This window comes from Haematobia irritans, chromosome 2 (assembly GCF_050003625.1).
Source record: "Haematobia irritans isolate KBUSLIRL chromosome 2, ASM5000362v1, whole genome shotgun sequence".
Classification (NCBI taxonomy): Eukaryota; Metazoa; Arthropoda; class Insecta; order Diptera; family Muscidae; genus Haematobia; species Haematobia irritans.
Window position 1 is genome coordinate 46043877 of NC_134398.1, and position 27475 is coordinate 46071351.

Sequence of the window (27475 nt, forward strand, 5' to 3'; positions counted from 1 at the left end):
GAGGAGAACCTCCTCTAAAACTGGAAAAAAATAAAAATTCTTAAGTTTTCTTGAAGTTTACAAAGGCAATGGGGGAAGGTTATGAACGGGGAGGCAACCTTCCTTGCCCCCCACACTTTAAGGAAAGTTTCAAGGATTTTAAGGGAAAGTGACGTCCCTTTAAAACAATAGAGCAAAATTTAAACTTCTCCGATCTACTTGAAATTTAGAGGGAATGTGGGAGGAGGTGATTAAATTAATACATGATTTTTAAATTAGTATATGATTTTTATACCCACCACCATAGAATGGTGACGGGGGTATAATAAGTTTGTCATTCCGTTTGTAACACATCGAAATATCGATTTTCGACTATATAAAGTATATATATTCTTGATCAGGGAGAAATTCTAAGACGATATAACCATGTCCGTCTGTCCGTCTGGCTGTCTGTTGTAATCACGCTACAGTCTTCAATAATAAAGCAATTGTGCTGAAATTTTGCACAAACTAGAATTTTGTATGCAGGCAGGTCCAGGTTTTGGTATAGTCCTTATATAAATCGACCTCCCGATTTGGGGTCTTGAGCTTAAAGAAACCGTAGTTTTTATCCAATTCGTCTGAAATTGGAAATCTAGAGGTATTTTAGGACTATAAAGAGGTGTGCCAAAAATGGTGAGTATCGGCCCATGTTTTGGTATAGCCCCCATATAGACCGATCTCCAGATTTTATTTCTCGTGCTTATAGAAACCGTAGTTTTTATCCAATTTGCCTGAAATTGGAAATCTAGAGGCATTTTAGGACCGTAAAGAGTTGTGCTAAAAATGGTGAGTATCGGTTCATGTTTTGGTATAGTCCCCATATAGAACGATCTCACGATTTTACTTCTTGTGCGTCTAGATACTGTATTTTCTATCCGATTTGCTTTAAATTGAAAATCCAGAGGTATTTTAAGATCACAAATAGGTGTGTCGAAAATGGGAAGTATCGGTCCCAGTTTTTATATATCTCCCATATAAAGCGATCCCCCGATTTGGGGTCTTGAGCTTCTAGAAACCGTAGTTTTTATTCGATTTGCCTAAGATTGGAAATCGAGATGTATTTTAGGACCACAAATAGGTGTGCAGACTGATCGCCCGATTTTAGATTTCGTAGTTTTTAGCCAATTTGCATTTTCGCATTTATTTCTACCAGTCCATTATGTAAGACATTTATCGATCGACCGATTTCACTTCTTGAGGGTATAGCAGGATCATATCAATTGCTTGAAACTAAAAGTAAAATTTTCAGAATAAATCCAGAATCTGATCTGGTATTCATAGGCAGAATCTTTAAATTTATCTTCGGGAAGTGTACTGGTTGAATTGATCTGCTTGGGACAATATCTGTCATTAAACCCCCCTTAAATCCTACATATATTATCAAGATACCCGCACCGACGAAGAGTTTTCAAAGGAAACTATTATATTTGATTCATGGTGGTGGGTATTTAAGATTCGGCCCGACCGAATATACTGTATACTGTACTGTATATGTTATTCTTGTTCGATATCTGGTTGGGGAAAACTTTGTCGATTTACTTTGATAGAATTTATCGGGACCATTGAGTAGTTTGTGAAATCAATATAGGGTACGTGATAGTCCGATATCAGGTCGGAGTGGAGCGAAGGGATTTCGGTCACCATGTATATATGAACGAAAATTTACTTCTAAATACTTAAGTAGTAAAATTTGATGGTAAATCAATATAAAGGATAACCATCTTCATAATTTCTGTATTTATGGAATATATTGTCCAAATCAGTGATGAACGTTGATTAGAGAGCAACATTTAGGCCCGAGTACCCACGACATGATTTCGCAATTTAGAAAAATGTTTTAGCTCAGTAAAATTATAAATTAGCGCTGGGCCCCAAAAATAAAATCCCGTGTCCGTATCTTGTCCAAATATTCCATTAAAGGTTAGGTTAAAGTGGCAGCTCGATTAATTTTCAGGCTCACTTAGACTATTTTTTTTTTTTTTAATTTTGACGATTCCCTTTGATTCTTTCAAATAAATTTCATGTTGATTAAAAAAATCCCCACAAAAACCATCAAATATTTGAAAATACCCCATCAATTCTTCAAGTCCACAACTCAGAAATTTCGTCCCCATTTACGAAAAATATCCCCAATTTGGGGGAAAATCCCCAATACTGGCAACACTGTATGGTACTTAAAGTGTTTACAGCAAATTTGTTATATATTAAAGTTGCGCTTGTTACGTTATAAATGCTATTAAAACCGTCAAGAGAAACTCTTTATTAAGACAATCTTAGTCAAAGTTGCAAGTTTAAAGCCACAATGCCGATATAAATCGTATTAAGTCAGTTTGATACACAGCAGTGTTGTCACAACGAGATTTATTTTGGACCAATGTTTTTCCAAAATCTGACAAAATTTCCCTCCAGCGGACCAAATTTCCAATTTCGAAGAAAAATGCCTTAAAAAATAATTTATTGTTGTACACAGCTCTTTTTATTAAAAAATAAACTGAAAAGGACTGATATGATTTGGCGGTTGACATCGAAATCCAAACGTGGACTTTTCAACTTTTTTAAAACTTGGAAAACTAGACTTTTTAAAAGGTCGAATTCGAAAATTCCGTTTGAATAAAGTCAACATGGCTTTAAAAATTCTGAAACATTCTTTAAAACTAATGAAATCGTCCTCCAGTTTATTGACTTTGTGTGTCTTCACTACAAAGCAAAAAAGCGTTCATAAATAGGAGATTTTTTGTATTTTAAGGGCGCTTTTGACTCGAAACAAAGCATAATTTTCTTGAAGATGCGTCTGTATTTGGAAACTTAAACACGTTTTTAAAGGACTTTAATAGCACATCAAGAAAAAAATTAAAACAAGTATATACAGCAGTAAGTTCGGCAGGGCCGAATCTTAAATACCCACCACCCAACCCAATTTATAAGGGTTTCCTTTGAAATTTCAGGAGAGCTTGAGGACTTGAGGACACTTACCGAAGATAAATTTAAAGATTTCACCTATGAGGACTATATCAGATTCTGGATTTATAAGAACCATTTTTGTTTGAGTTTTACAGGAATCATTAACATCTCTTGTAAGTGTGCACGAAAATTATAAAATAACGTCTTGATTTGAAATCTTAAATCTGTAGAAGTAAAATCAGGAAATTTTACATTGAGTTTCACGCAATTTTCATAATCAGTGCGCCTTCTACACCCTCAAGGAGTGAAGTCGGTCTATATGGAGGCATTACCAAATGCACCGATAAAAACTTAATCCGATAGACGTTTTTGTCAGCCTAAAATACCAGAATATTTACAATTTCAGGCAAATCAAGTAAAAACTACGGTTTCTAGAAACCCAAGGAGTTTAATCGGGAGATCGTTCTTATGGGGGCTATACTAAAATATGGACCGATACTCACAATTTTCGGCACACCTCTTTATGACCCGAAAATACCTCTAGATTTCCAATTTCAAACAAATAGGATAAAAACTTCGGATTCTAGAAGCCCAAGAAGTAAAATTGGAAATCGGTCTATATGGGAGCTATACCTAAATATGGACCGATACTCACCATTTTCGGCACACCTCTTTATGGTCCTAAAATACCTCTAGATATCCAATTTCAGACAAATTGGATAAAAACTACGGTTTCTATAAGCCCAAGACCCCAAATCTGGAGGTCGTTTTATATGAGGATCATACCAAAACATGGACCGATACTCACAATTTTTGGCACACGTATTTGTGGTCCTACAATACCTCCAATTTCAGGTAAATTGAATAAAAACTGCGGTTTCTATAAGCCCAAGAAGTAAAATCGGGAGATTGGTCTATATGGGGGCTATACCAAAATATGGACCGATACTCACAATTTTAGGCACACGTATTTGTGGTTCTACAATACCTCTAGATTTCCAATTTCAGGTAAATTGAATAAGAACTGCGGTTTCTATAAGCCCAAGAAGTAAAATCGGGAGATCGGTTTATATGGGGGCTATACCAAAACCTGGACCGATATAGCCCATCTTCGAACTTGACCTGCCTGCAGACAAAACACGAGTTTGTGCAAAATTTCAGCACGATTGCTTCATTATTGAAGACTGTAGCGTGATTACAACAGACAGACAGACAGACGGACATCGTTATATCGTCTTAGAATTTCTCCCTGATCAAGAATATATATACTTTATATAGTCGGAAATCGATATTTCGATGTGTTACAAACGGAATGACAAACTTATTATACCCCCGTCACCATTCTATGGTGGTGGGTATAAAAAGGATAAATTAAAATTTGTCTCCTAGAATGAAATACACAAAACCAAAATTTAACAAGTATATACGGCTGTAAGTTCGGCCATGCCGAATATTATGTACCCTCCACCATGAATTGCGTAGAAACTTTTGCGAAAGACTGTCATCCACAATCGAATTACTTGCGTTGTGGTAATACTTACCGATGTCAAGGTATCTTAAAACTTCTTAACATCGTTTTCTAAATTGTGAGTTAGTCCATACGTGGTATATATTAGACAAAAAAGTTATGTATAGGTATGTCTACAAATATTTACGAATCGATATGGATGGCACGGTACGTGGAGAGACAGAATTGAAATATGGGGGTCGCTTATATGGGGGCTACAATTATGATTATTAATATGGACCACTTTTGCCACGGTTGTTAAATATCATATACTAACACCACGTACCAAATTTCAACCAGATCGGATGAATTTTGCTTCTCCAAGAGGCTCCAAAACCAAATCTCGGGATGGGTTTATATGGGGCTATATATAATTATGGACCGATGTGGACCAATTTTTGCATAGATGTTAGAGATCATATACTTACACCACGTACCAAATTTCAGCCGGATCGGATGAAATTTGGTTCTCTTAGAGGCTCCGCAAGCCAAATCTGGGGATCGGTTTATATAGGGGCTATTTATAATTATGGACCGATGTGGACCAATTTTTACATGTTTGTTAGAGGTCATATGCTGACACCAAGCATCGGCAAAAAAGTAATGAAAATGTTCTTTTTGGATCCGGAAGTGGTGCAAAATTGGCGCAGAAGCGATGAATATAACATGGGCTTGTCATAGGACGGATGTCCACCATTTCAGTAGCCATTGCACTGAATTTGCATCACTTCTTAAGGTGTGATGTGAATTCAGTGTTTTGGATCTGAATTAAAAAAATATGTGATATTTTAGCAAATAAATAAATTTTAAAAGTTTTTATGATTTTTAATGCATTCTAACGCGTGTCTGGAACGTTTGACATCAAATATTTTCAATAACACGCAAGTTTTCTAGAACGGATTTAACATTTTTTCGGCATAATTTAAATAATTTGTATTATTTTATTAATTCTTAATCTGTTTTTAACCTATTTATTTTTTTATTTCCATTTATTTAAGCAATTCAAAGCCTTTACAGGGCCAATTTAACGAATTACAATGTACTACTTTAACAACAATGTACTACTCCATTTGAAACAAAAAAAAATTAAAATTCCCATTAAAAATATGAAAAAAGCGAGTTATAAAAAAAATGACTCACAAATGAACTTCCTGTGCAGTTAAAATAAAGAACATCTTTAGGAGAACATTTTTGGAAGTGCTTTTAAAGTTGTGCCTTTAGAAGAACTTCCAATTTTTTTTGCTGGGGGGCTATACGTAAAAGTGGACCGATATGACCATTTGCAATACCATCCGACCTACATCAGTAACAACTACTTGTGCCAAGTTTCAAGTCGATAGCTTGTTTCGTTCGGAAGTTAGCGTGATTTCAACAGACGGACGGACGGACGGACGGACGGACATGCTCAGATCGACTCAGAATTTCACCACGACCCAGAATATATATACTTTATGGGGTCTTAGAGCAATATTTCGATGTGTTACAAATGGACTGACAAAGTCAATGTACCCCCATATAAACGGACCCCCAAATTTGGCTTGCGATCGCTCTAAGAGAAGCAAATTTCATCCGATCTGGCTGAAATTTGGTACATAATGTTAGTATATGGTATCTAACAACCGTACAAAAATTGGTCTATATCGGTCCATAATTACATATAGCCCCCATATAAACCGATCCCCCGATTTGGCTTGCGTAGCCTCTAAGAGAACCAAATTTCATCCGATCCGGCTGAAATTTGGTACATGGTGTTAGTATTTGGTCTCCAACAACCATGCAAACATTGGTCCACATTGGTCCATAATTATATATATCCCCCATATAAACCGATCCCCCATTTGGCTTGCGGAGCCTCTAAGAGAAGCAAATTTCATCCGATCCTGCTGAAATCTGGTTCATGGTATTGGTATATGTTCTCTAATGACCATGCAAAAATTGGTCCACATCGGTCCATAATTATATATAGCCCCCATATAAACCGATCCCCCGATTTGGCATACGGAGCCTCTAAGAAACGAAAATGTCATCCGATCCGACTGAAATTTGGTACATGGTGTTGGTATATGTTCTCTAATGACCATGCAAAAATTGGTCTATATCGGTCCATAATTATATATATCCCCCATATAAATCGATTCCCAGATTTGTCCTCCGGAGCCTCTTGGAGGAGCAAAATTCATCCGATCCGGTTGAAATTTGGAACGTGGTGTTAGTATAAGGCCGCTAATATCTATGCCAAAATTGGTCCATATCGGTCTATAGTTATATATAGCCGATCCCCAATCACACAAAAATTGGTCCATATCGGTTCATATTCATGGTTGCCACTCGAGCCAAAAATTATTTACCAAAATTTTATTTTTATGGAAAACATTGTCAAAATGTTATTTCTATAGAAAATGTTGTCAAAATTTTATTTCTATAGAAAATTTTAAGCAAATTTTATTTCTAAAGAAATTTATTTCCAAATTTTACTTCTGTAGAAAATTTTGTCAAAATTTTATTTCTATAGAAACTTCAAACTTAATTATATACGTATTTAATCGGTCTTTTTTAGTTTAATATATACTACGTATGGACTACCTTGTAATTTAGAAGACGGTGTTTGGAAGTTTTAAGATACCTTGCCATCGGCAAGTGTTACCGCATCCCAAGTAATTCGATTGTGGATGACAGTCTTCAGTAGAAGTTTCTACGCAATCCATGGTGGATGGTACATAAGCTTCGGCCTGGCCGAACTTACGGCCGTATATACTTGTTTTTTACTTTACGTCATGGGACATCCTCCCCAACCTCCGTATTGCCCAGACATTGCTCTTTCTACCACATATTCAGATCGATGGCGTGTGAATACGTCGAATGATAAGTCGGTTTATATTATTTGGGTTCGTTTGCAAAAATCCGGAATTTTTAATTGATTTTTATATATTTTTTCTGATAGGTTACATTTTCAATCTCTTTCTCTAAAAATCTACAATTCCCGATATTAGTTAAATACCAAATATACAAACTTTTCAAACGCAGAGAAGGAATATGATCACCCCAAACATGTTTCAAGAGCAAAATGTTATTTTTGTATGGTGACCATGTAACATGTTTGTCACTAAAATGTTCTTTTTTCGTCAAATATAACCTGCTTGCCGAAATCAGATACATTATTTCCGAGGAAATAACATGGTTGCGAAAACCATGTTACATTGTCACCACCCAAAAGTAACATTTTGAGTTGATCATATTCCTTCTCTGGGTGCATACTCTTACTTATTTTCACATAAATAAGGGGACCCTAATATTTGGAATTTTAATATATGAAGAATTAATTTCTTGTTTTATTTTTTGTTTTTTACTTAATACATTAATTCATTTAAAAATATTTCACTGTTTATGACCTTCATCGTATGGGGGTAATTAGTTACTTTAACAACTGCTTACAATTGAAAATGACTAGCTTCTCATCTCATGGTATATTGTTACTCTCTTACTATGAGAAAAAATCATAGAGAAATTATACACTTAAGAAATTACAACACCCCATAAGATCGTTCCCCTTTATTACTAGGGTGGTTATGAGTGTAAAATCAGTGTTGTTTTGTTTTGGTATTTGTGACGATTATCGAATAAATCCGATTCCCGTTACACACTCAACGAGTTGATGTTGCACGATATTACTTTAAGGACAACGACATGGGCTATCAGTCGTAAAGTTGTTGTATGCGTAGAGTTTAATTTAACGACCAACAACAACAACAACAACATGGAGAATTACAGTGGCGACGATGACAGCATTATGGCAGTGAGTGAGCAAATCCGTTGGTATTGTATAGTGTGGCGGAGGGAGGGTGGCTTATGTTAGTGTTCAGTGGCGGTGTGTGTACACAAATTTTAATTAAATGTAATCAAATGTGATTTTTTTTCTCAAAATTTGTTCTTTTTTTGTTATTGTTGTTATTATCGTTGCATTTATTGTTATTGCTGCTGGGATCATTGTGGCAAAGCTGCATTGTCCGACTGACTATAGGCAAATGCAAACAAACGAGCGAACAATTTGTGAGTGAGTAGACAATATGACGCACAGATTAAACGCTTTATTATGATTATTGTTGTTGTATTCAACTTTAGTTTCATTTTTTTAGTTTTCGTTACTTTTTTCGAATTGAATTTGGTGACATTTCGAGAGAGTTGCCTGTACACTGGCTGATGTCTGGTGTAGGGGGGAGGATGGTGGATCAGGCAGACACCCAGCAGTTATTGTGTGTAGAACATTTACATGAGTCCCAGTCTTGTTAATGCCGATTTACACATGAATTTCAATTTCAATAAAGTGAAATTTTTTCATTCTAGAGATCAGTTCGAATTATACAACGATAACGTTTAAACGTGCGTAACGGAAAGGAAACGATACACCAAAATCGTCTTAGAAAAAGAAGAACGAGAAACGGAAATAAGAAAAAGTTGAAGTGAAAGTTATGGAAAAATGATCGCATTGAAATAAAATAAAATTACTATATAAAAAAAAAATTTAAAAAGAAAGCATAAAAAATATATCCGTAAAAATGACCTCCTTTACAAAATATTTGAAAATTTTAATTTTGCTCAATTTAATTTTACTTTGCCTTGCTAAAGCCCATGATAATGGTTTAAAAATAAATACCGATTTAACCGCAGGCATTATCAGTGATGTTAGTTCAGATAATACCAAACAAATTTTGGGTGATTCTATGAATCCCATTTCGAATTTAACACATAATGTTCCTAGTTCTGGAGTTAGTACTACCACCGCATCGGAAGATAAACACATTTGTACCCGTGAAGAGGAATATGTTGAACAAGTACGTACACCGTCAATGCAACCAGTGAAAATACGCACATCCACCTGGTGTATGGAATTTCCTCCCAGATGTTCGAATTATCAAACCGAAATGCGAGAAATTGTAAAAGTACAGGTAAGTGTATATGGGAAAAATCGGATAAATGCACACTAATAATGAAAGGATGGAACTAGATATACTATATATATGAGATTGTAAGTCTAAAATTAAAACAACGCGTTTCAATTATCTACCCAGCAAAACAGCATCGCCAAAAAAGTAGTGAAAATTTTCTTTTTGGATTCGGGTTGGTGCAAAATTGGCCCAGAAATGAAGAATTTAACATGGGATTGTCATAGGACAGATGCCAACCATTTCAACAGCCGTTGCATTGAATTTGCATTAGTTCTTCTAGTGCGATCCGAATTCAGTGTTTTGGATGTGAATTAAAAAATTTTGTGATGCTTTGCCCAATAAATAATTTTTATAATTTTTTATGATTTTTAATGTATTCTAACGCTTGTCTGAAACCTTTCGCCTCAAATATTTTCATATTTTCAAAAATTCTCAATAGAATGGATTTAACATTTTTTAACTTATTTGAAACAAAAAAATTAAAATTACCCATTCAAAATGTGAAAAAAGTGGGCAAGTATAAAAAATTGAATTAAGTGAACTTCCTGTGTACATAAAATAAAGAACATCTTTGGTAGGACAATTTTAGAAAAGTTATTAAAGTTATACCTTTCCAAAATTTTTTTTTGCAGGGTTAACATTATTATTTTTTTTAATAATGAACCCTTTAAACCGCATCGAAGATAAAAATCGGTTTTACATTATTTATTATTATTATTATTATTATTTTTATTTGGAATCTTGTTTTTAATTTATTTGAAGTCATGTTTTATTACTTCTTTTTATATGCGAAGGTTATGAGTGGTTGTTAGTTTTTTCGTAGAATTCGTTTTTAGTACGTTGGTTTATGGTTTTTAGTACGTTGGTTTATGGCCCAATTTCCTTCAAATTCAAAATTCGACCCACACCGAAAAAATGTCCTATACAATGTTTCCATATGGTGGTGAAGGGTATATTTTTTTTAATGCGTGACTATCATTATATAGAACATCTTGCAAACTTTTACACTGTATAAAAGAAAATCGAAGACTTTACGATTAGAGGTCGATTATCTATATAATCCGTTTTTAGTCAAAAGCATATTGCAACCCTGCACCATATTTTAAATATCAGGCAATTTTAAGGCACTATTTATTAGAGCTCTTTATACTAAAATACTTTTGGATTTCTAATTTCGGTAAAACTGGATATAAATCTCAGCTTTTATTTATTAAAAACGTGTCTTCGCCAATTTGGCTCGGTTATGTAGCATTATTATTATTATTATTCAGATCGCAGAATTTGTATTTGATCATGGATATATAGAGTGACTGATATGTAATACAACAAAGTAAAGCGTTATATATGTTTCATTTTTTTCTTCAACTGCAAAAATGTCGAAAATAGCGTTATATAGTTTTCATTTTTTTCTTCAACTGTAAAAAATGTCGAAAATAGCGTTATGTAGATTTTGTAAAATGTTTTTTTCCCACTAAGAATTACTTCAACTTTTATATAGAAATAAAATTTTGAAAAATGTTTTTATAGAAATTAATTAATAAAGAAAAAAACCAACACTAACAAAACAAAACGAATGAAAAAAAGAGAGAGGAAAAAAAAAGAGCACGCTCAAAATAAACCCAGCCAACTGTACTCAAATCGATGATTTGACGGTGGCAAAGGAAAAGAGATATGCTTGTACGAATTTATTTCGGCATAAGCCGGCTATCATGTAAAACATTTTTTCGGAAGATTCAAGTGTGGTTTACTTTGGGTTTAGTGAACTGCCTGAATTTATTCTGATAATTGTTTGATAGTTTTGCTGCAAGTAGAGGATGCTGATGAGGAATGTGGTAATTCCGAAAAGTGCGTCCATCCAACCATCTTGCAGTCTATAGGGCTTTGCCCAAATAAATTTGACAAACATTCTTTTCCTCTGTTGGTTAAACTACACTTTTAGTTTAGTCAATGCATGGTTTTAAGCTGAAATCAAAAAACAACAACAATGATTAAAAAAACGAATGAAATTAATTTTTGAACAAAAGTTTATAGAAATAATATTTTGACATTTTCTGTACGAATAAAATGTTAGCAATTTTTCTATAGAAATACATTTTTAACAAAATTTTGAGAAAAGTCGCTATAAAATCAAATTTTGACAAAAATTTTCCATACAAGTAAAATTTTGAGAAAATTTTCTATAGAAATTAAATTTTGACAAAATTGTCCATAGAAATAAAATTTTGAGAAAACTTTCTATAGAAATAAAATGTTGAGAAAATGTTCGATAGAAATAAAATTTTGAGATTTTTTTTATAGAAAGAACATGTTGACAAAATTTTCTATAGAAATAAAATTTTGACAAACATTTTCGTGTATTAAACTACAAGAGTAGCTTAACCAACAGAGGAAAAGAATGTTTGTCAAATTTATTTGGGCACAGCCCTATAGACTGCGAGATGGTTGGATGGACGCACGTTTCAGAATTACCAGATTCCTCATCAGCATCCTCTACTTGCAGCAAAACAATCAACCAATTATCAGAACAAGTTCTAGTAGTACACCAAACCCAAAATGAACCACAATTGAACCTTCCGAAATAAGGTTTATGACATTTGAAAAAATTTCACAAAATTTGCTATAGAAATACAATTTTGAGAAAATTTTCTACAGAAATAAAATTTTGAGAAAAGTTTCTATAGAATGAAAATTGTGAGAAAATTTCCTACGAAAATAAAATATTCACAAAATTTTCTATACAAATAAAATTTTGGAAAAAACTTCTATAGGAATACAATTTTGAGAAAAAGTCTCTATTGAAATAAAATTTTAACAAGCATTTTCTATACAAATAAAATTCCAAGAAAATGATCTGTTAAAAAAAAAATTGATATAGAAATAAAATTTTGACAAAATTTTCTAGAAAAATAAAATTTTGACAAAATTTTCTATAGAAATAAAGTTTCGACAAAATTTTTCAGAAAAATTTAATGTAGACAAAATGTTCTATAGGTATAAAATTTTGACAAAATTTTCTATAGGAAAAAATTTTGACAACAGTTTTCATAGAAATAACATTTTGAGAAAATTTTCTTTCGAAATAAAATAATCACAAAATATTCTATACAAATAAAATTTTGAAAACAATTTCTATAGGAATACGATTTTGAGAAAAGTCTCTATTGAAATAACATTTTGACAAACATTTTCTATACAAATAAAGATCCGAGAAAATTTTCTATAGAAATAAACTTTAGAAAAAAATTGATATAGAAATAAAATTTTGACAAAATTTTCTATAGAAATAAAATGTTTTCAAAATTTTCTATAGAAATAAAATGTTGACAAAATTATCTGTAGGAAAAAAATTTTAAGAAAATGTTCTATAGGAACAAAATTTTGACAACAGTTTTTATAGAAATAAAATTTTGACAAAAATTTTGATAGAAATTATATTTTCACAAATTTTCTATAGAAATAAAAGTTTTGAGAAAATTTTCTATAAAAATAAAATTTTGGCAAAATTTTCTATAAATTCAATACTTTAAAGAAATTTAATTTATATGTTAGGTAATACTGTCAAAGTCCATTGTGAGTTCGTTCTCAATTTTTATATTAAAGATTTTTATAAAATCACTAATATCGCACAAAACTTTGATCATGAACTTCAAAATATATATTTTTTTAAATTTGGTAGATGTTTGGAAAAATTTTCCTTAAATTTTTGTAGATTATTTTTGACACGAGTGGCAACCGTGTTTGAGATCCGGAGATTTTGGTGGCCATTGTGTAATATTTTGATATTTGACGAAATGAAAAGTAAAATTACTATATATTTTTATACCCTCCACCATAGGATGGGGTGTATATTAACTTTGTCATTCCGTTTGTAACACATCGAAATATCGCTCTAAGACCTCATAAAGTATATATATTCTGGGTCGTGGTGAAATTCTGAGTCGATCTGAGCATGTCCGTCCGTCTGTTGAAATCACTAACTTCCGAACGAAACAAGCTATCGACTTTAAACTTGGCACAAGTAGTTGTTATTGATGTAGGTCGGATGGTATTGCAAATGGGCCATATCGGTCCACTTTTACGTATAGCCCCCATATAAACGGACCCCCAAATTTGGCTTGCGAGGCCTCTAAGAGAAGCAAATTTCATCCGCTCCGGCTGAAATTTGGTACATGGTGTTAGTATATGCTCTCTAACAACCATGCAAAAAATTGGTCCACATCGGTCCATAATTATATATAGCCCCCATATAAACCGATCCCCCGATTTGGCTTGCAGAGCCTCTAAGAGAAACAATTTTTCATCCGATCCGGCTGAAATTTGGTACATGGTGTTAGTATATGGTCTCTAACAACCATGCAAAAATTGGTCCATATCGGTAAATAATTATATATAGCCCCCATATAAACCGATCCCCCGATCTGGCTTGCAGAGCCTCTAAGAGAAGCAAATTTCATCCGAAATTTCGTACATGGTGTTAGTATATGGTCTCTAACAACCATGCAATAATTGGTTCACATCGGTCCATAATTATATATAGCCCCCATATAAACCGATCCCCCGATTTGGCTTGCGGAGCCTCTAAGAGAAACAAATTTCATCCGATCCGGCTGAAATTTGGTACATTTTCAGATTTGAAAATTCTTCCCATTCGGTTGAAATTTGGTACGTGATGTTAGTATAGAGTATCCAACAACCATGCAGGAATTGGTTCCTATCAGTCCATAATAATATATAGCTCCCATATAAACGGATCCCCAGATTTGACCTCCAGTGCCTTTTGGAGGAGCAAAATTCACCCGATCTGGTTGAAATTTGGTACGTGGTGGTAGTATATGATATTCAAGTCTTTAGTCTTTCGTAGAAGTTTCTGCGCAATCCATGGTGGAGGGTACATAAGATTCGGCCTGGCCGAACTTACGGCCGTATATACTTGTTTAAATTTGGATGTTTGGAAAAATTTTCTTTAAATTTTGGTAGATTATTTTTGACACGAGTGGCAACAGTGTTTGAGATCCGGAGATTTTGGTGGCCATTGTGTAATATTTTGATATTTGACGAAATGAAAAGTAAAATTACTATATATTTTTTATTTTATTAAGCTACAAGAGTAGCTTAACCAACAGAGGAAAAGAATGTTTGTCAAATTTATTTGGGCACAGCCCTATAGACTGCGAGATGGTTGGATGGACGCACGTTTCAGAATTACCAGATTCCTCATCAGCATCCTCTACTTGCAGCAAAACAATCAACCAATTATCAGAACAAGTTCTAGTAGTACACCAAACCCAAAATGAACCACAATTGAACCTTCCGAAATAAGGTTTATGACATTTGAAAAAATTTCACAAAATTTGCTATAGAAATACAATTTTGAGAAAATTTTCTACAGAAATAAAATTTTGAGAAAAGTTTCTATAGAATGAAAATTGTGAGAAAATTTCCTACGAAAATAAAATATTCACAAAATTTTCTATACAAATAAAATTTTGGAAAAAACTTCTATAGGAATACAATTTTGAGAAAAAGTCTCTATTGAAATAAAATTTTAACAAACATTTTCTATACAAATAAAATTCCAAGAAAATGTTCTGTTAAAAAAAAAATTGATATAGAAATAAAATTTTGACAAAATTTTCTAGAAAAATAAAATTTTGACAAAATTTTCTATAGAAATAAAGTTTCGACAAAATTTTTCAGAAAAATTTAATGTAGACAAAATGTTCTATAGGTATAAAATTTTGACAAAATTTTCTATAGGAAAAAATTTTGACAACAGTTTTCATAGAAATAACATTTTGAGAAAATTTTCTTTCAAAATAAAATAATCACAAAATATTCTATACAAATAAAATTTTGAAAACAATTTCTATAGGAATACGATTTTGAGAAAAGTCTCTATTGAAATAACATTTTGACAAACATTTTCTATACAAATAAAGATCCGAGAAAATTTTCTATAGAAATAAACTTTAGAAAAAAATTGATATAGAAATAAAATTTTGACAAAATTTTCTATAGAAATAAAATGTTTTCAAAATTTTCTATAGAAATAAAATGTTGACAAAATTATCTGTAGGAAAAAAATTTTAAGAAAATGTTCTATAGGAACAAAATTTTGACAACAGTTTTTATAGAAATAAAATTTTGACAAAAATTTTGATAGAAATTATATTTTCACAAATTTTCTATAGAAATAAAAGTTTTGAGAAAATTTTCTATAAAAATAAAATTTTGGCAAAATTTTCTATAAATTCAATACTTTAAAGAAATTTAATTTATATGTTAGGTAATACTGTCAAAGTCCATTGTGAGTTCGTTCTCAATTTTTATATTAAAGATTTTTATAAAATCACTAATATCGCACAAAACTTTGATCATGAACTTCAAAATATATATTTTTTTAAATTTGGTAGATGTTTGGAAAAATTTTCCTTAAATTTTGGTAGATTATTTTTGACACGAGTGGCAACCGTGTTTGAGATCCGGAGATTTTGGTGGCCATTGTGTAATATTTTGATATTTGACGAAATGAAAAGTAAAATTACTATATATTTTTATACCCTCCACCATAGGATGGGGTGTATATTAACTTTGTCATTCCGTTTGTAACACATCGAAATATCGCTCTAAGACCTCATAAAGTATATATATTCTGGGTCGTGGTGAAATTCTGAGTCGATCTGAGCATGTCCGTCCGTCTGTTGAAATCACTAACTTCCGAACGAGACAAGCTATCGACTTTAAACTTGGCACAAGTAGTTGTTATTGATGTAGGTCGGATGGTATTGCAAATGGGCCATATCGGTCCACTTTTACGTATAGCCCCCATATAAACGGACCCCCAAATTTTGCTTGCGAGGCCACTAAGAGAAGCAAATTTCATCCGCTCCGGCTGAAATTTGGTACATGGTGTTAGTATATGGTCTCTAACAACCATGCAAAAAATTGGTCCACATCGGTCCATAATTATATATAGCCCCCATATAAACCGATCCCCCGATTTGGCTTGCAGAGCCTCTAAGAGAAACAATTTTTCATCCGATCCGGCTGAAATTTGGTACATGGTGTTAGTATATGGTCTCTAACAACCATGCAAAAATTGGTCCATATCGGTAAATAATTATATATAGCCCCCATATAAACCGATCCCCCGATCTGGCTTGCAGAGCCTCTAAGAGAAGCAAATTTCATCCGAAATTTCGTACATGGTGTTAGTATATGGTCTCTAACAACCATGCAATAATTGGTTCACATCGGTCCATAATTATATATAGCCCCCATATAAACCGATCCCCCGATTTGGCTTGCGGAGCCTCTAAGAGAAACAAATTTCATCCGATCCGGCTGAAATTTGGTACATTTTCAGATTTGAAAATTCTTCCCATTCGGTTGAAATTTGGTACGTGATGTTAGTATAGAGTATCCAACAACCATGCAGGAATTGGTTCCTATCAGTCCATAATAATATATAGCTCCCATATAAACGGATCCCCAGATTTGACCTCCAGTGCCTTTTGGAGGAGCAAAATTCACCCGATCTGGTTGAAATTTGGTACGTGGTGGTAGTATATGATATTCAAGTCTTTAGTCTTTCGTAGAAGTTTCTGCGCAATCCATGGTGGAGGGTACATAAGATTCGGCCTGGCCGAACTTACGGCCGTATAGACTTGTTTAAATTTGGATGTTTGGAAAAATTTTCTTTAAATTTTGGTAGATTATTTTTGACACGAGTGGCAACAGTGTTTGAGATCCGGAGATTTTGGTGGCCATTGTGTAATATTTTGATATTTGACGAAATGAAAAGTAAAATTACTATATATTTTTTATTTTATAAAATATTTTTCGATTCAAATAAACACTTTTTCGGTGTGAAGCAGTGGAAAACATACGAAAATGCCATTTTATGAATCAACCATGGACAATTCATTGAATATTATCCAATGCGGTAACTTCGAATCACAATTTGTGAAACAACTTAAGGAGGATATCCCTAAATCTGAGTATCGTTTTTAGCTTGCTCGGAAAATTGCTTCCAAGACACACTTAAGGAGTGTCGTACAACTTAATTTTTTCAGGGGTATTATAAAGAACAAATAAGTGAAATATGTCACTTAAAGCCACAAGTCACAAGAGAATGCTTGTCTCAAACGTAAGGCATCAAAAACCACACTGTCGTGTCCCTGGAGATACAATTAAAATTTTAATTGAACATATGTGAAGTGTGGACATTCTTCACATAGGCAGCAATGTTTCAACTCTCAATTTATAAAAAAATACTATAAGAAATAAAATTGGAGACCACCTAATTTTGGGTGTTGGCAAATTTTCGTAGTGATCAAAAGTTGATAAACTAAATCAAAATCGTAGACATTCTTGAACAACAAGTTGTTATGACCAAAATTAATTTTCTGTTTTTTTCTATTCTAGTGGAAGTTTGTTTAACATCAGTAACATAAATTTTTAATATTTTGTCCAATAGCAATCATGTTAATCTGAAAACTTTTATTCATTTTGGCTTTTACATTATTAAATATTTTTGCACAAACATTAACAATAAAAATTGTAGTAATACAATTCATTCAGACTATAATGCAATGCCAAACTCCCTCCTTTATTCTCCATAATTATATAATAAAAACCACCTGCCTAAAATAAACATTTTCGCAAATGTAATGTCCCAATCGTATTCAGAAATGAGAAAATCTTGAACAATATTCAACAACATTAGTCAGCAGCAATAGTATGGAATCTAAAATCGAAAAAAACTGGTTCAACACCAAATAAATCCTAAAATATCTAAGTCGTTTCGGCCACTTCAGCTTCAAGAAATCTCAGCAAACATGAAAATAAATGCAACCAACAATAGATGTTAGAGTTGGAGGGAGAAGGAAATTGGAAGGACGGATTTAAAATATCTCAACACTTAAACAATACACATATGGCCATTAATTAAAGAAAAACGAAAATTCCGAAAATAACAGTTACAAATATAAATGCTCGTAATGCCACTCTCATTAGAAACTATTTTAGACTCATTTGTTTATGAGATTAGTAAGCTAAATGAAAGGACGGAAATATCAATGGAGCTGCGATAATTGTCAATTAATCCTTTTAGTTTTAATGGGACACCAACACATAAAAAAACAAAAAGTTGACTTGTATCTAAAGATTTTAAGCTTTCCTTAAGGATTTTGGTATTGATTCCGAGCCAAAGATGCCATTTCTTTCAAATTAAGACATTTTTTAGCGATCTATATGGCCTTCAATCTAGGATCAATAAAATTAGAGGAAATATATCTTATTTATCGAATTTTCGTTTTGTTTTTGCGCTATATTAATAAATCTATTCAAGTACAAACAACTGCCGGTTCAAAAATTCAAATTATAACGGATAAATCAAAATAAAAAAATGCTTACTTAATTTGAAGCGTTTTTATCTTAAATCTAAAAATTCAATATTTCAGTGAATTTAAGAACGATTTCTTTAAATCGGAAATGTGTTTCTTTGCTTTAAAGAAAATTTGCCTTAGTTCAAAGACATACATACGACTTTTCCAAAATGTGTGTCCTATATTTCATAAAAAAAAGTATATACGGCCGTAAGTTCGGCCAGGCCGAATCTTATGTACCATGGATTGCGTAGAAACTTCTACGAAAGACTGTCATCCACAATCGAATTACTTGGGTTATGGTAATACTTACCGATGGTAAGGTATCTTAAACCTTCTTAACATCGTCTTCTAAATTGTAAATTAGTCCATACGTGGTATATATTAGACAAAAAAGGTATATATAGGCAAGTCTAAAAATAATTACAAATCGATATGGACTTTTTCACGGTACTTGGAGAGCCAGAATTGAAATATGGGGGTTGCATATATTTGGGCTATTTGCAATTATGAACTTGATATGGACCAATTTTTGTGTGATTGGGGGTCGATTTATCTGAGGGCTATATATAACTATAGACCGATATGGACCTAGTTAGGCATGGTTGTTAACGGCCATATACTAGCACAATGTACCAAATTTCAACTGACTCGGATGACATTTGCTTCTCCAAGAGGCTCCAAAACCAAATCTCGTGATCGGTTTATATGGGGGCTATATATGTTTATGGACCGATATGGACCACTTTTGGCATGGATGTTAAATATCATATACTAACATCACGTACCAAATTTCAACAAGATCGGATGAATTTTGCTTCTCCAAAAGGCACCGGAGGTCAAATATGGGGATCGGTTTATACGGGGACTATATATAATTACGTACTGATATGGACCCATTCCTGCATGGTTGTTAGAGACCATATACTACAACCGCGTACTAAATTTCAATCATATCGGATGAATTTGGCTCCCCCAAGAGGCTGCAAAACCAAATCTCGGGATCGGTTTATATGGGGGCCATATATAATTACGTACTGATATGGACCAATTCCTGCATGGTTGTTAGAGACCATATACTAAAACCGCGTACTAAATTTCAATCATATCGGAAGAATTTGGCTTCTCCAAATGGCACCGGAGGTCCAATCTGGGGTTCGGTTTATATGGGGGCTATATATAATTATGGACCAATTTCTGCATGGCTATTGGAGACCATATACTAATATCACGTACCAAATTTAAACCGAATCGGATGAATTTTGCTCTTCCAAGGGGCTCCGGAGGTCAAATCAGGGGATCGGTTTATATGGGGGCTATAAATAATTATGAAACGATTGCGACCAATTTCTGCATGGCTATTGGAGACCATATACTAACATCACGTACCAAATTTCAACTGAATCAGATGAACTTTGCTTTTCCAAAAGGCTCCGGGGTTCAAATCTGGGTATCGGTTTATATGGGGGCTATATATAATTATGAACCGATATGGACCAATTTTTGCGTGGTTATTAGGAACCATATATTAATAACCCGAACCAAATTTCAACCGGATCGGATGAATTTTGCTCCTCCAGTAGGCTTAGGAGTTCAAATCTGGGGATCGTTTTTATATGGGGGCTATATATAATTATGGATCGATGTGACCAATTTTTGCTTAATTGTTAGTGACCATATACTAACACCATGTACCAAATTTCAGCCAGATCGGGTGAAATATGCTTATCTTAGAGGCACCGCAAGGCAAATCTGGGGGTCCTTTTATATGGGGGCTATATATAATTACTGACCGATATGGACCAATTTTTACATGTTTGTTAGAGACCATATACTAACACCATGTACCAAATTTCAGCCGGATAGGATGAAATTTGCTTCTGTTAGAGGCTCCGCAAGCCAAATCTGGGGATCGGTTTATATGAGGGCTATATATAATTATGGACCGATGTGAACCAATTTTTGCATGGTTGTTAGAGACTTACACCATGTACCAAATTTGAGCCGGATAGGATGAAATTTGTTTTTCTTAGAGGATCCGCAAACCAAATCTGGGGATGGATTTATATGGGGGCTATACATAATTATGGGCCGATATGAACCCATTTTTCCATGGTTGTTAGATACCATATGCTAATACCACGTACCAAATTTCAGCCAGATCGGATGAAATATGATTATCATAGAGGATTCGCAAAGCAAATCTGAGGGTCCGTTTATATGGGGGCTATACGTAAAAGTGCACCGATATGGCCCATTTGCAATTCCATCTGACCTACATCAATAACAACTGTTTGTACCAAGTTTCAAGTCGATAGCTTGTTTCGTTTGGAAGTTAGCGTGATTTCAACAGACGGACGGACATGCTTAGATCGACTCAGAATTTCACCACGACCCAGAATATATACTTTATGGGGTCTTAGAGCAATATTTTGATGTGTTACAAACGGAATGCAAAGTTAATATACCCCCTATTCTAGGTTAGGTTAGGTTAGGTTAGGTTAAGTGGCAGCCCGATGTATCAGGCTCACTTAGACTATTCAGTCCATTATGATACCACATTGGTGAACTTCTCTCTTATCACTGAGTGCTGCCCGATTCCATGTTAAGCTCAATGCCAAGGGACCTCCTTTTTATAGCCGAGTCCGAACGGCGTTCCACATTGCAGTGAAACCACTTAGAGAAGCTTTAAAACCCTCAGAAATGGCACCAGCATTACTGAGGTGGGATAATCCACCGCTGAAAAACTTTTTGGTGTTCGGTCGAAGCAGGAATCGAACCCACGACCTTGTGTATGCAAGGCGGGCATGCTAACCATTGCACCACGGTGGCTCCCTACCCCTATCCCATGGTGGAGGTTATACCCATTAATTGATACTATTAATTTTTGTGATTGATTTTTGTTTCAATTAAAAAATTTTTTTAATCAATTAAATTTTTAGTTGAATATTTTTTAAAACTCAATTAAGACTTTAATTGGAAAAATTTTCGTGAATTTTTTTTTCTTTGTAGAATAGATACAAAAAATTAACAAATTTAAAAACGATTTGATTAATTTTGAAGATTTTTTCGGAATCATTAAGTTGACTTTAGTCAAACAAACTGTTCCTTCATATAAAGATGCCCGTTTTTAAGTCACGTCACTCAACTATAAGAGCAAAATGACTTTGTTAAAAATTTTATAGATTTTTGGATAAGGAAAAAACTTTATATCAGAGAAATGCATCTTCAATGATAAGCAAAATTCGCATTCGTATTTTAAGGACATGAAATCTTTCGTCTCATGACACTTTTTTTTTAGTGTGAAGTGTTGTGATACATCGATCATTTACAATAATATAGAGGGGTTTCTTTGTGCCCAGTAGGACCATATAGAAACGGTGATATATATTATAAGCAATTAGAAAGAAAAATCTCCCTTTAACATTTAAAACACAATATTCTTCACTGTAACCTAATTCCTATATAAAATTAACACTTTGCTCTGATACTTGCCCCACAATTACATACTTTTGCCACGCAAATTGTACTCGACCTGTTTCACTACATTGGTTTTTTTTCTCGCCGACTGGCCCACTCTATATTTCCGGGTGTTTCTACCATTTTGATTTCATTTAAGTGGTTTCACGTATTTGTAAGCTTTTGTTTACGCTTTTCAAAATTTTCGAAATGAAACAAGTTTGCCGCCAAAAACACGAAAATTTATTGTAGCAATTTACAATAGATTGTACTGTGGTCATAGAATTATAAATTAAAGTGTAAATTTAATTATTCAATTATGTTTGTAAAATTGGTATTGTAGTTGAGCAATTAATTAATCAAATAAATATAAATTAATTTAAATTTCCATATCTTAAAATATACAAATTTTGTTTTTCGAATGTATTCGTTGAAAAATAAACCACGAGAATACTCGGGAAGTTCATACATTCAAAAAATATGGTTTCTTTGGTCCAAAGAAATACTTGTCTTACTTTAAATACATATGAGTATAATGCAAGTACTCAACTTTTTAGAGATTCGTGTACTTAATTTAAAATAACAAAACAAAACGTTTGTAAAGTAACGATTATAAACTTTCCTTTAATAACAATTTCCTTATTTTAAACAAATTTGTCCTTAGTATTGTGCAACATTTAGGTTGCATAACCTTTTATATTAGGTCATAGATTTTATTTATAGAGATATTGATCTAGCTCCACACTCAAAAAAAGTTAAATCTAAAAATTTAATATTTCAGTTAATTGAAGGACGATTTCTTTACATCAAAATGTGTTTCTTTACTTTAAGGAACATTTTCCTTAGTTCATAAACATATGACTTTGACGGAGACGAAAATATCCAAAAATTGTGTCCTAAATTTAATGAAAACCAAGTGAGTAAAGTAGAAAGTCGGGCGGGGCCGACTATATCATACCCTAAACCACCCCTACTGAATTAGTAAACATAAGCATTTGTGGGGTATCATTGGCATAGGTTTTGGAGAACATAAAGGGGGTATATGTTTATGGGTGTCTTGTCACAATCTGAGCAGAAATGTCTAATATTAGGAGCTATAGTTTATTTTGCACCAAAAGAGTTAGTATGCCGCTAATATTGAGTCCATTATTAAAAAAGAGGAAATCGGTCAATTAGTTTTGTGTAACGAATCCAAATTTCTGCAAAAAGTGCAATAGATTTATGTAAGAACTACATGTAAGTCTAAATACGATCAGCTAGTACATCAAAATTTGAAATTTGAATAACGTAGGTTAATAAATAAGAGTATTATGGCCAAATATGACAAAATCGAGCGATGCATATATATGGGAGCTATATCTAAATCTGAACCAATTTGTATAATATTTTGCAGGTATGATTGATACCACAGAAGGTCACTTTGTGTAAAATTTGAGTACGATCAGTTAATGAATGAGGCCCCTATGGTCAAAAATAATGTTATTAGGGGCAAATTTTTCAAAATCGCGCGATATATATATATGGGAGCTATATCTAAATTTGAACCGATTTCGATGAAATTTCGCACATACAGTTAGAGCTATAGAAGATTACATTTAGCTAATTTTGAGTACGATCGGTTGATAAATAAGGGTTTTACGGCCAAATTTGACCAAATCGGGCGATACATATATATGGGAGCTATATCTAAATCAGAACCGATTTCGATGAAATTGCGCACATACAGTTAGAGGTATAGAAGATTATATTTAGCCAACTTTGAGTACTATCGGTTGATAAATAAGGGTCTTACGGCCAAATTTGGCAAAATCGGGCGATACATATATATTGGAGCTATATCTAAATCTGAACCGATTTCGATTATTTTTGGCACATATTGTCAGTACCATAAAAGATTAGAGTAAGCCAAGTTTGAGTGAGATCGCTTAATAAATAAGGTTTTATGGCCAAATTTGGGAAAATCGGGCGATACATATATATGGGAGCTATATCTAAATCTGAACCGATTTCGATGCAATTTTGCAGACTTAAAGGGTGATTGATGAAAAAGGTTACTATGTGCAAAATTTGATGACGATCGGTTTGTACAAAAGCGCAACGTGACCCCATTTGTCGAAATCGGGCGACAATACATGGACAGACGGACGGACGGACACCAAGCGCTAGATCGACTCAGGAGGTGATTCTGAGTCGATCGGTATATATTTTATGGGGTCTAAAATCAAAATTTCTGGTAGGCACATTTTTTGGCCGATCAAATTTATTATACCCTGACCACTATGTGGTTTTGGGTATAATAAAAAAGCCTAATTTTGTTCATCTTTAGTTCAAAGTTTTTTTGAAATTAAGAAAATATTGGTCACTTTGAAGTATGACATTATTTAATAAATCGTAAGAAGACAATGAAAATTCGAGAAATGAAACCCGTATTCTAATTTTAATTTTATAAAGCCTAGATTTAGAGTTACACAGCTCCCTTCAAAACTTCTTTAAAAAAGCCGCATATTTGGCTCGGAATCCAACCAAAATCCTTAAGAGAAGGTCAAAATCTTTGGATCCAAGCAAACGTTTTTTTAGTGTAAAGAGCTGTGGTTGATTTTGTATATATAGGTCAATGTCCGATATATGTTTATGTTAATTTAAAATTATTTCTTAAAGTCGTTAGTTTAAGGTCACATAAAATTCATTCGTCTTTAACGGATACGATCATGAAGAGAAACCGGTTTCAATGGTTTGTACTTTACCGACATAATCGGGCATTTCTAACTCGAGATATAATTTGTTTAGTGAAACTTTTTTTCGAATTCAGCCGATCCAAATACAGGTCACCTCTTATCTAATGTACATTTTCAGTGTTAACTACCCAGCAAAAAAATTGGAAGTTGTTCCACAAACATTTCTTTTAAAGCACATCCCAGAATCCCCCATCGAGTTTTTTCAACTTCCGATGCAGTCCTTTTGGACAAGTACACAAACATTTCTTCTAAAGCGCATCGTGGGATCCCCCAATAATTTTTTTCCACTTCCGATGCAGTCCTTTTGGACAAGTGCACAAACATTTCTTCTAAAGCGCGTCTTGGGATCCCCCAATGATTTTTTCTACTTCCGATGCAGTCCTTGTGGACAAGTATTAGAAAGAACGCAATCAGGCTATTTTAAATTTTACAAAAAAATAGAAAACTAATAAAAAAAAGAACTAAAAAAAATACAAATTAATAAAAAAGTAAAAAAAAATAATAATAATAATAAAAATAAATTTCATCCCCGCTGGGATTTGAACCTGTGCCGTTTGACTTTTTCGCTTCCATGGAAGTTCTTTTGAGAAGGTTTTGCAAATTACGAGAATTTTTAAATTTTTCGTTGATTTTTAATGGAAAAAATATATTTATACGAAAATATATGCCGAAAATAAAAAAAAACGATGCATGACATAAAAAAATAATTTTTTAGAAAAATAGTTGATAAAAAAATTGCCGCTGGTGAGATTTGAACCTGCGTATCTTATTTTTTCGTTCATACTAATAAAGAACATCTCGAGAAGCAATTAAAATGTTATTCCTTGGTGTCGTATTACGATCATATTACAAACATTTGAATTGACCTTTCGACGCTTTATGTTCAATGGCTTTTGTGGCTGAGTGTGCTAAGGCGTTCTGTTATGGTGCCAGCAAACCCAGGTTCAACCCCTGTCGTAGCGAAAAAGTTTTTCAAATTGTAAAAATTAGATAATAGGAAAATAATTGTGTAATAAAACATATGGATGAAAAAAAAAGTGAAATTGGTTGAAAAAAAATTTTTTCGCTTTTTAAATTTCTTCATTCAAATTAACTTCCTGGGCACAACTTCTAAAGCAATGCAAAGGATCCAAAAAGGGAGTACTTCCGTCCTATGACAAGCCCATGTAAAATTCATTGGAGATGATCCAAGTTTGCACTACTTCCGGATCACAGATTGGGGATCCAAACTTCTTTTTTGGAAGCTCTTTTTTGCTGGGTAGTGTTATTGGTATAAATTCGATGTATGTTCATTTAAAGAAATCACTTTGTAACAATGGGAATTTCTTTTCGGAGGAAAGTATTTTTTCTTTGGATGTATGTGTGAATAATATACACTTTTATCTCTTTCGTACCACTGTTTTATTTGCCAAATACAAAAGTAGTTCGATAAAATAAATTTTAAATTGGCTATGAGTGTGTGCGCGCGCCCAGCTCGTTTGACTTGATTAGTTGGGGCAGGATGTCGACTGCTCTGACACTACAACTATTGCTGGGGCAGTGATGTTGGTGGCGATGATGATGATAATTGCTTGGCTAACATATCCAATATATAGGAGTCCAGTCTATTTGGTGTAACAAACATTTTACAATGCACATATTTTAACCAAGTTGTTTTTTTCGCATTATTTTTTTACCAAAACGATTTTCAAATCAAGTTTTGAGTTTTACATACTTTTGTTGCAACGACCTGATTTGTGTCTTGCAAAAGTTTATTAACCGCAGATCGTCTTTTGTTTTAAAATAGGAATTGTAGGTGAAATGTGTCCGTTTGGGAATGTCTCAAGAAAAAAAAAACACAAACGAAATGTAAGGCAAACGTCATTGGCCTGGTGTGGCATATTTGTTTTGTTTCTTCAATATGTAGGGGCGCGGTTTTACTGTTGAGCAACATTATGAAGTTTACTTCCAGAAAAATACAAATTTTCCTTCCTTTTTACGTAAATGGTAGTAAAAATCAATAAAGAAACATAGGACCATCGCTCAACTGGTGCTAAAATTATTTTTATTAAAAAAGTTTATACGGCATTAAGTTCTGCCAGGCCGCATCTTATGTACCCTCCACCATGGATTGCGTAGAAACTTCTACTAAAAACTGTCATCCACAATCGAAGTACTTGGGTTGTGGTAATACTTGCCAATGCCAAGGTATTTTAAAACTTCTTAACATCGTCTTCTAAATTCTAAGTTAGTCCATATGTTAGACAAAAAAGGCAAATTAAACACATTCTTGACGGGTATATATGTTATAGGGTCTACAAATAATTAACACCGATATGAACTTTTGCGCGGTAATTAGAGAGGAGGAATTGAAATATGGGGGTCGCTTTATATGGGGACTATATAACATACAATTATGAACCCGTATGGACCAATTTCTGTGAGATTGGGGATCGGTTTATCTGGGGCTATATATAACTATAGACCCATATGGACTACCAAACAAATGGGTGTTAGCGGTCATATACTAGCACAATGTAC

The 27475-nt window shown here is 33.3% G+C and overlaps 1 protein-coding gene across 2 annotated transcripts in view; it reads left to right on the forward strand.

The window, feature by feature from the left end:
• Positions 1-8601: 8601 nt before the first annotated feature.
• NimA (Nimrod A) overlaps positions 8602-27475 on the forward strand; it is an 82642-nt gene continuing 63768 nt past the window's right edge. The window contains exon 1 of one of the 2 annotated variants that reach the window (XM_075293949.1): positions 8602-9372. In XM_075293949.1, the coding sequence (XP_075150064.1) occupies positions 8983-9372 (390 nt within the window). In that variant the 5' untranslated portion in view covers positions 8602-8982. The remainder of the gene's footprint in view (positions 9373-27475) is intronic. The other variant, XM_075293948.1, reaches the window with a different exon arrangement.